The 11,183-nt window shown below is 35.9% G+C and overlaps 1 protein-coding gene across 4 annotated transcripts in view; it reads right to left on the reverse strand.

The window, feature by feature from the left end:
* LOC109840810 (zinc protease PQQL-like) overlaps positions 380-11,183 on the reverse strand; it is a 25,113-nt gene continuing 14,309 nt past the window's right edge. For 2 of the 4 annotated variants that reach the window (XM_020409583.1, XM_020409586.1), the window contains exons 10-21: positions 9,754-9,859; positions 7,691-7,924; positions 6,292-6,456; positions 6,059-6,208; positions 5,894-5,985; positions 5,699-5,780; positions 5,523-5,606; positions 5,288-5,404; positions 5,019-5,129; positions 4,856-4,936; positions 4,334-4,528; positions 380-934 (exon numbers count right to left, since the gene is read on the reverse strand). In XM_020409583.1, coding sequence (XP_020265172.1) covers positions 857-934; positions 4,334-4,528; positions 4,856-4,936; positions 5,019-5,129; positions 5,288-5,404; positions 5,523-5,606; positions 5,699-5,780; positions 5,894-5,985; positions 6,059-6,208; positions 6,292-6,456; positions 7,691-7,924; positions 9,754-9,859 — 1,495 coding nt within the window. In that variant the 3' untranslated portion in view covers positions 380-856. Of the gene's footprint in view, positions 935-3,204; positions 3,511-4,333; positions 4,529-4,855; positions 4,937-5,018; positions 5,130-5,287; positions 5,405-5,522; positions 5,607-5,698; positions 5,781-5,893; positions 5,986-6,058; positions 6,209-6,291; positions 6,457-7,690; positions 7,925-9,753; positions 9,860-11,183 lie in introns of those variants that run through there. The other 2 variants (XR_002247062.1, XM_020409584.1) reach the window with 2 other exon arrangements.

Raw genomic sequence — 11,183 nt, forward strand, 5'->3', positions numbered from 1 at the left:
TTTTATAGATAGACCCAAACTGCAGGGAGCTTGCCCTGCACGAAGCTGTCCTGTATTTCTTTTATGAATGTAAACTTCTACTGAACCGTTCAGCGTACTAGAAACGCTATGCATCTCTCAGAAACCACAGCTTTGGTATGAACTGCTGGCCGTTTGTGCAGGCTACGAGCCTATCCTTAGTTGCTGCTGAAACCCAGAGCTAAGATAGGACTGAAGCCCAATTAAATAAATATCGAATTCCTATTATTATAACCGAATATAATCCAAGCTCAGGCGCAGGCCATCCGTCTAAAAATTGCAACCGTTCAAACTACGAGGAGCGAGGGGTACATCTACCTGCCTAAGCACAACAATATTGATTGGCACGCTGAGATACATATGTTGTCAATCTATTCTGTAACATTATGCTGTGTAGCCTATTTGTACAATATTAGTCCGCAGAAGAAAAAATGAAGAATCAAAGCTCAGTCTGATGAAAGTATAACACTTACACTCGAGGGTCAGGACCGTCAGGTCAGAGGGGATTACATTTTAAAAATATGTTGTTACAAGCGCTTTTGCTCTAAGTGGTGTCAATATCCCAACAGCAAGCCTGTTGCATCAATCATTACCTGATACAGTACTTGGCCATTTAATGACCGGTATGACTAATGATGGTAGCTTTCTCTACCCATAACATAAGCAGATAAGATGATGGATACCAATCAGATAATCATTTTCCCTTTACCTGATCATTGAGCTCAAAATAATGGCTCCGTTCCCACTTGAAAGTGTGCCATCACATCAAAAGATTCATCCAATTTTTTGCAACCGTTTTGATCTCTTTCATGAAAACCTCTACCAGGTAGGTGCAATCTTAAGAATTCAATGTACTCCGAGAGTATCTCCATAAACTAAGTGCTACAACCACTGCACCAGCCATTCCAGCCAAAATCTGCATACGACAAGATTCGACATATGAATGAACTCAGGAAAAGGTAACAACTCCAAAGCAATTTAATTTATGAACTTCATTACCTTGGATTTATAACAAATTTCAGAAGGTAAGCACATGTTTCAAACAAATGAGCAGTACCATGACGAGAAACCATGAGCGTGAGTACAAATTTAAATTTATTTTTCATTCTTTATATTATTATTTGCCTCTTAAAACTGACTGCATCTAGAATCAATTCTGCAACCATGCAATAAGCAGCAAGGGACAGAATGAACATCACGTAAAGCCGCTTGAGTCTAGATATACTCATAGGTTAAAAGTAAATAAATTCCAATAACAACACATATCATGTCTGAAGATAGGATGGCTTAGATTAGCAAACCAGTAGACCAAATTTTCTTTTTGACATTTAATGAGATAGAAGATACATGTAAAATTTTCTTATTCCTTAGCGAAATAGTTACTGAATGCAGCCTTCTTTTATATCCCTCATATTCGTGCGTTAAATTTGTATTAGCAAAGCTTGCACAGTTCTCTCTGAAATAACATCAATTTAGGATCTCAAAATTCTCAGAAACTTGTGGTTAACCATTAGCGATCTACCCTTTATTCTAGGCCCGATGACTCCCACTTTCCTAACCTCAATCTCAGATCCTGTTCTCATGATATGCAATATCAAACATTTATACTCTCCTACAAACATGGGGAAAATTTTTAGAAATTTATTTTTCCATCTCAGGCATATAACCTTGCATCCATGAACCATGATTTCTTTCGTCTTTGTCTAGTCTATTCCAACTTCTAGAAGTGACAAGCAGCTATCCTCACTGGCAGTTGTGACAAAATTACCAGAGCTTTCGTAAAGCATTGACAACATGCCACAAGCTGGCTATAAATTTCTCACGTGTTTCCAGTGTCCAACTACCTCATTCATGAGTTATCCTTATCAAAAGGTGTTATAAACAAAGGCAAAATCCATACCCCATTTAAGCCAATACCGAGAAAGCAACATATGGTACCAGGGATTTATGATCTGGAGATATTGATCCTAAGATTTATCAAGGATTGGTGGAAGGGCAAGAAAATTATCGAAGGGCTAGTTGTGCAATACAACTTCATCTTGGCGTATTATAAAGTACAGCAAGGTGTTCAGTATTAAAAAATAGGGGAAATTGCTTCTGGACCCCAATTTCCTTACAAGTATTCCGCCCACCCCAAGACTTTTTCAACACTCCCAAAACCCCCAAAAGCAAAGCCATAATTCTCTAAGCCCCAAAAACACAAAGACCAAGAGTTTAAAACATGTGAAGACCATAATATCATTTCTCTCTCTCTCTCTCTTTTTTCATGATGTCACTGTGATGATTTGAAATGGGTTTGGGGGGGGGGGGGGGTTTCCCTCCGAATTTTTCCAACAGCGTCGACATCAGTGAGGAAACTTTCCATGCGTTCGTTCATGAGGCGAAGAAAACTGGGATTTTGAAGACGGTGATGACGAATTGCGATGGATTCAGCATCACCGTTCCGTATAAAAAGACGGGAACTCCGGCGACTCCCGGTGTAATTTTTTCCTTTTTTAACTTGTAGTTGAATCTGAGTGCTATACTTTTTTATGTATTATTATAATTTTTTTTGAAATCGATGACTTGAGATTAAAGTAGAATCTATAAATTTATATGTTGTTGTTATTTCACTGTAATGAGTTTGTTGTTAAGGTTATGAGTTGGTTGTGAAGAAATGTTATGTGTTGGTTTTGAAGGTTACGAGATGGTTGTGAAGTTTACAAGTTGTTTGTGAAGGTTTGGAGTCGGTTGTCAAGGTTAGGAGTTGATTGTGAAGATTACGAGTCGGTTGTCAAGGTTAGGAGTTGGTTGTGAAGATTACGAGTTGGTTGTGAACCTCGATAAGGAGTTGGTTGTGAAGGTTATGAGTTGGTTGTGAATGTTACAAGTTGGTTGTGAACCTCGGCAATGCGTTGATTGTGATTGTTGTTAACATTCACAACCAACTCGTAACATTCACAACTAACTCCTTACCGAGGTTCACAACTAACTCGTAACCTTCACAAACAACTCGTAACATTCACAACAAACTCATAATCTTCACAACCGACGCGTAACCTTCACAACCGACTCATAAACTTCATAACCAACTCGTAATCTTCAAAACCAACACGTAACATTCCTTCACAATCAACTCATAACCTTAATAACAAACTCATTACAGTAAAATAATAACAATATATAAATTTACACTACTTTAATCTCAAGTCATCGATTTCAAAAAAATTACAACATATAAAATAACAAAAAAATATAGCACTCGGATTCAAGTACAAGTTAAAAAAGTAAAAAAAATTTACATCGGGAGTCACCGGAGTTCCCGCCTTTTCATCGGAACGGCGACTTTGAATCCATCACAACTCGTCATCACCATCTTCAAGATCGCATTTTTCTTCGCCACATGAACTAACGCCGGGAAATTTTCATTGCCGATGTCGACGCCGTTGGAAAATTTTGGAGGGAACTAGAATTTCCCCCCCAAAACTCATTTCAAATCATCACAGTGACATCCTGAAAAAAAGAGAGAGAAAGGGTATTATGGTCTTCACATATTTTAAACTCTTGGATTTTGTGTTTTGGGGGCTCAGAGAATTGTGGCTTTGCTTTTGGGGGTTTTGGGATTGTTGAAAAAGTCTTAGGGGTAGACGGAATACTTATAAGGAAATTGAGGGCCATAAGCAATTTTCCCTAAAAAATATTACACTTCCCTAACTGGCACTGCAATCTTTTGCCTCCATGAGCACAAAAACCAATGAGCCATCCAAAACTAATTTTAGCCGTGCCACATGATACTTATCTAGTCCCCAACGCCAACATGGGGCACACACCCTGATAACGAAACTCTCTCATAATTCTTACTGTTTTTCATACATATAATATCTTTTTCGCTGGTAGAGCAAGAGCACAACAGGGTTTCCTCCAGTTTTTATTTTGTTTAAGTAGAAGGACCACATTACAGGACCTTTTATGTTTCAAGATTCTTATAACTATGAGATACTCCAGATGATGTTCCCTTTGGTAGTTTATGAAGAACCGAGTTATTCAGAAATATTCATTGAATTTTAAACCATAAGATGGTGCATTGCTGATTTTTTTTTTAATTCCCAAAGTCCTAATTCAAATTTCCCATTAGTCCACGGCATTCTTTCAACTATATCCCGCAAAGCTGACAAAAGGCAGTCTTCTCTAACTGCTTTTGGTTTCTTGGTCTAAAATTCACCATCAAAGTCAGCCGTGCCAGGAAAAACAGTAGATGTAATAGTAAATATATGACCAACAATGCAATACAAGGAAAATTATTTTAAGAAAGAGATCAAAATGATCAACATCTGACCTTTGCATCTCTGCTATGTTCACTAGCTGTTTGGATAAGCAGTGACTTCAAGAACTTCAAGCGAGATTGCTGGGGCATGAGAATGACCACTGTATATTGTTTTTTGCATGGGGAAGGCAAAATTCTCTGTAAGGCTAATTGCATTGTTGATGGTGTCAAAGATCTTCTGACCTTAGTGCGCCCTTCATCTTGAACCTGCAAAGATGTCAAAAAAATCAGGAGAGCATAATCTGAAAACAATCAGCAACATGCTTACTAACACGAAGTTGCAATGTAAATCAAGAGAGAAATATCCTTCGCATCAAAAGAATTTAAAAATAAGTTTGTATGTCTGAATCAATAATATTAAGCTAATACTCAAAAAAGCAGCAAATCAGTATATGCCTCCAGATTTAAGCCACCAACAACGAACAAAGGAGATTATACTTTCATCAAACAAGAACGAGCAGTCTGGTTGCCGTTCCAACAAAAAAGCAAGAAACATATGACATGCAACTCAAAAGAACATGAGAATATACCAACCTCAAATGAGGTACTGACATCACCAAAATATGTGCGTGACTGATAGCTGCGCAGGATTCTGTCCAACCAGTAATAGTTTTCCTGACAAACATTCAAATCTCAAAAATACAGTGATCTTCAACTTCCAGTAGGGAAAAAATATAAATTGGACTGTAAAGCAGACCTGCAATCCATTTTCATGGGCCCGTTGCTCAATTTCAAGGATAGTGGAAACATCCTGATCTGATGGTCCATTATGTTGAAGATATGATATCTCTTCTAAAGCAAAATCAACCTATCGAAAATACAAGTTACACTAAAGGGTGTTTGAATCAAATGCACGAAAACATGCAGAAACGGATATGCATTTGCTATCAATAGAAATTCAAAATATTGGAGAAATGAATATAGATTTGTTATCAATAATAATATTTCAAAACATTAAAGACTTACCAGTTTAGATGCAATATCTGGATCACAAGAAAAATTAACGCTTATATCACCCCGGACATCTCCAGTCCTTGAAGGTCTATTACCACCCAAAAAGACAGATACACCCACTGAATATATCTGGTTCATTCAAAACATAGAAAGATAATTCAAAACATAGAAAGAGATGGTCTACACAGTGTTGTAAGTATGAATATGGAGGATGAAATGAGCAAAAATAACTTAAAGAGCGATGAACCTGCCCATGTTTGAACCGAAGAATTTGCATTATTCTAGTCTCCAGTAGTTTGCTCAAAAATCCAATGAAATGAATCTCTTCCATCTACGCATTTGATAAGTCACAAAACAAGACAGCTTGTCAAGTTAGCTGAAGTGTAATTGAAGTATATGCATCCCTTTGAGTTAGTTTCCTACCATAGATATATTCTTAAGCATCACAGGGAACGCTAGCTGAACAGAGCACTGCGCTTCAACCATAGGACTACGCACAACTTCTCTACACAAGGCCAATTGTTTAAACACAAAAATTCAGAATTATAGCATGTTTACCACGAAGAATGATTACACTAAATGCCAGAGAAAAACTCCAATTTTTTTTTTTAAATTCACCTGATAATGGTTGCAGGAAATTTGAATGGCAAGCCTTTTAAGTCATCGCGATTGAAATGTAAGACTGTCTCAGAGGGCTTCGGTATTCCACCCTACAAAGAAACAAACAATTAACCACTTAAGATAACAATCTAACCCAAATAGGCTTCAAGATGAAAGACATACCAGATATTGCAAAATTAGAGGAAGTGACACGGTTGGGTCAAAATTCCCGACTATTACAACAGTAAAAGTTGAGGGGTCCTTGAAACAGTCGCTAAAATATCTGCATGCTCTTAAAGGATCCACCTTTTTCAAGTCACCAATTCTAATTGGCTGTACCAGGAAACATGGTTAGAAATAAGAAATACACATGAACTGGCAGAAACTAGCTATCTAAACCAATAAATTTAACATACCCGGAAAAAATAAGAGTTCCCGTAGTTCAGCTCCCGTACACGGTTTGCAAATGCAGTGTATGGATCCCTTTCTTGAGCACGTATTGCTTCTTCTGTCATTTGCATTACAATTTTTACTTCTTCATCCCTTGGTTCAACATTTTTGGTAAATAGTTGGTAAACAAGCTGCATGGATTGCAAATTACATATAGATTAATATGCAGATGAAGCTTGAAGACATAGTAAGAAGGACATTGATAGCAACAGTCTAATGCAAATTGGCAAGCAAGTTTCCTAAAACTAAGAGTTTCCTATAACTTAGCTAGCTTTTGTGAAGAAACTAGCATTTGTGGAAGTCAAATTAATTAATTATTCCGACATATGTAGATTGTAGATAAATTCAAAACGACAGCATATACGTCAAAAATGGAACATGACGTAACAACCCATGTTTCTATTTGATGAAGCTCCCTGACTTTTACAAAGGAATACATTAGGGGAACAGGGAAAGAAAATGTTTATCCTGCAACCTATTCTCGAATGGCCCTTTTATAAATTTCATACTTGTATATATATCATGTTTTTGACTTCCAGTAGATAGATCACTAAAGGAAGAAAACAGAATTTTAGCACATAGCTTTACTGGACCCGCTTCTCAATTTCTCGTACTCATATAACCCACAGTATCTAGCACAGAGCAAAACATTAAAATCATCGGACATTCAACTCAAACCATAATGATTGGAGATCATATTGACTCAGAAGAAAAAGTCATTAGCAAATACTACAAACCATAATGTACAAAGCCAATGAAGGCATTCCATACAAGTATGAAGTATATAATCAATATATATATATATGAAATCAATGTTTCTAGCAATAAGAAATCCAGTCAGACCAAGTTAGCAAATATATAATCAATACGTGAAGGGGACTAAAAGTCTTCTATCCTCCAACCATAACCGCATTGTTGTGATGGGTTGATACCTACAGAAATTCATTTACTTCCCCACTTTGGCATAGCACCGCAAGATTTCAATCCAAAGATCCAACCTCACAATATCGTTCCCGAGGATGGGGGCTCAAGTAGTCGCCGTCCATATTGAAAAAAGGAATACTAATCATTTATTCATTGAAAATCAACCCAAAACCCCCATTGCTGTCGAGCCCAACATAAAATCAAAGGCTCAGCATGTAATCATGAAAAGACAACACGATCAATTTGTATATGCCTACGCTGCAAACTTTCATCTGTACGAAATTAGTCAATTTCATCTATGAAGCACAAACATTGATTACCATACCACAATATTAATATGATATAAGTACATCAGTGAAGCATCATGAAGAAACTAGTCTAAGATGAGTCAATTTGAATTCAGAGTTCCAAGCTTCTAACACAACAGGCTGAAGTACAAACCTGCAAAGCAGTTTCCAAATCAGAAGGCGAGCAATCACCAGAAAAGGTCCTCATGTATGCCCCAATTTTCGTGCTAACTTCAGCTCTCTTACCGGCAAGCATATCCATAAGCACAGAGGGTTTATAACCAAATGCACCTATTTCTCCAGCAATGGTTGATCCCATTGAGCATGACATATATTCATCTTCTGACAACTCTGACAATCCACCATATGCAAACCCAGTAAAAATGATCTGTTGAAATAATTAAAATCAAGGTATTTTAGTTGAATTTACTCATCATATGAAGTGCTAATTTACTTATGAGGATAAGTATAATATAAGCAAGGCAACAAAGATAATCAGCTAATCGACATGCTTAAGTAATCAGCTAATCAGCTTACACAAACAAGATAGAAAAAAAGGAAAGACAAAAACAAATCTACAAGATCTTTTGTAATCTAGTATATGTTTAATACTGTAGTGGAAAAGGTTTATGCCTATATGTCACATAAAGCAGTAAAATATGCTTCTGATGACAATAATAAACATTGAACTTACAAAATGTTGTGAATTTTACATACTTGGTACCATAATAAGTACCTGTCAGATCCTCAAAGAAGCATTCACTTTACATTTTAGATTAACAGAAGAACAACGCAGGCTCCTCGTATGGATCATGGTTATATTATCTTTATGTCCTCAGTGGATACTGGGATAGACTTTTGACATGTTTAGTCCATAAGCTTCATTTTTGAAACTTTAGCTGATTTATTTTCTAGTATACTGCATTCACCTTTCTTTTGAAATATTCACCCTAGTCACTTCTAAATGAAATTTAACATCATTCTCCCCCATAAATAAGAATGACATTTCGTTAAGCCCAATGCTAAGTTATTGGGTTTCCCCCTACCTATCCTTGACAAGTATTGAAACTAAAACAATGCTATCAATAGATTAATTAGATTGGAAAATCTAAAGAAGGGTACAATTGAAAATTAAAGTTTTGGTGTAGTTGAAAAGCAAGATTAATTAATTTTTTCTCAATAATGTGTGTCAATCTTGCCATTTTCTTAAAAACTAACGAAAGATTTATTTGTCATGATAAATGCACATGCGAACATGCTCCAAAACTTACACGCAACCAGGTCTAAAATCGCAACCCTGTAGCTATCTTTTCAATATGCTCTAACAGATTTGATGGATTTGAAACTCAATTAAAGATCAGACTCAAAAACTACATATGAGGCATCTTCCATAAAAAGTACCTTGTCACCAAGACAAAAATATACGCAAAACGATCAACTTACCAACACAAAAGCAAACCAGACCTCCAACAAACAAAAGTAACACATAGTGCTTTACATTAATTAGATACTAAATATTCAGTCATGACAAAGATTAGCCCAATGTCAGCTTGTACATTTTTATTAAAAACAAAAAGGGTTAACTGCAGTTTACTATGCTAAAGTTCAGTTTATTTTTAACTTTAATGGCCTAAAGTTTAAATTTGCCCACATATCCTTAAGTTTCACGAATTTCAACTTTATTACCTTCCTTTACATCACTGTTTAGAATTTTGTTTAAAAGGCATCACATATTCACATGATAACCATGTGATAATATTTGGATATATATACCCCCAAACTGAAAAGAAATACCTCCTCATATCTTTCAATTAAAAACACCAAAATTCATTAAACTATAGCAAAGATAACCACTATTTAGCAATATTGACAACAATACTAAAAGAAAATTCCTGAATTGAAAGGAAGAATCAACATGAAACAGTTTTTTTGGGCAAAAACTAAGAGAATGTGTCAAAGTTAAAAAGGGTGAAACTTTGGGCTAATAGGCAAATTTGAACTTCAGGATACTAAAGTTAAAATCGATGAAAATTTAGTGCAATTAACCCTTGTAAAAGAAAAAGATTTATTTGTCATGAAGTTCCACAACGTTACATTCATGAACAACAGTTACCACTATTATGGAAAATAAGCATCAAGGCATGCACTCATGGTTCGTGCAACAATTGACATTTTTGTACCCTTGAAATTCAAGAATAAGTTCTTGCTAATTGCTACCTGATCATCAAGAAAGTCAGTGCATTTGTAGCAGATCTTCATGCCATTGGACAGAAGTAACTCAGTGGCGCCAATGCTTGGATATTCAGACTGCTGTACAATTCCCCTGCAGGAAACAACCACATGTTCACAAAAAATTTACATGAACAACCACATGTTGCACATGTCAATATGAAACTACATGCACACAATACTATAACGTTTGGCCAGTAAAACAATGATATTCATCCAAAAACCAGATTAGTTGGATATGTTCAAAGTAGGGTAAATCAGTTCAGATTGTCTTGTGCCAAAAGGCGAATAACCCCTAGGAAAGTCAACAAATAATGGTTAATAATTGCAACAATCAAATATAAATGATTTATTACAAATATGGTAAGGAGAACAAAATGTTACTTGAGAAACCAAAAGCATAATATTAGAAAACCTGAAGAACATTGAAATATAATCAGAACCATATGGCAAAAGAAAGAAAAGAGATGAAAAAATACCCATAAACATCAAAATATATTTAGAACAAGACCATAAATAAGAGGGGGGGAAACCAATGTTTGGAAACCCTTCATTGGTATCAGTTTCAGACGTTCAGGTTTCCTTGCTTGGTAACAATGCCAAGAGTTTCAGGAGTTTTGATTGTTTTCCCAATTTCAAACTGGAAATATCAGTTTTCGTGTCAACAACCTAATATCAGCATTTTATATTTTAAAATGTTATTGAAAGAATCAGGAATGTTGGGGACAGTATAACTTAAGTATTACTGCGGAGTGCCACGGGTGGATCCACATAGAGGTAAGGTTGGGCAAGTGCCAACCTCAACTTGGAAAACTCCAGTATACTATACAAGCAAATATTTAAATATGTATCCAACCTAGGATTTTGATTTTATTTGCACTTTATCTAAATCTCTTTTTCCCAAACTTTAGTACATCTCAAGCAATAATGTTCATCTTAATTAAATAGGTTGGGTATTATAATGCAAGATGGATAGATATAAGTTATATGATGCCTGATCATATTTAATATATATCTGTGTGTGTGTGTGTGTGTGTGTGTGTACCATATGTACACACACACATATACATACATACATACCACATATAGGTATACGTATATATATCACATATACATACATATATATATATATGTGTGTGTGTATACACACACACACGTGCATGCGTGTGTGTTCTTGTTCTCGTCCATTAAATATTGCTGCAATATTTCTATGGAATGAAATATTACGTTTTAAAAAATAAGCTTGATCTTTTTAGTGCCCAACCTAGATACAGATCCTGGCTCCACTCCTGAGTGCCGAGTGTGATATGCCAGTTTATAAATGATCATTACGAAGTACCGGCCATGTGCTGTGTTGTGGGTCATGAGACTAAACAAGTCTGCTAGCATGACAATAATGCGAACATGCAGGATGTAGT

This window comes from Asparagus officinalis, chromosome 5 (genome assembly GCF_001876935.1).
Source record: "Asparagus officinalis chromosome 5, Aspof.V1, whole genome shotgun sequence".
NCBI lineage: Eukaryota > Viridiplantae > Streptophyta > Magnoliopsida > Asparagales > Asparagaceae > Asparagus > Asparagus officinalis.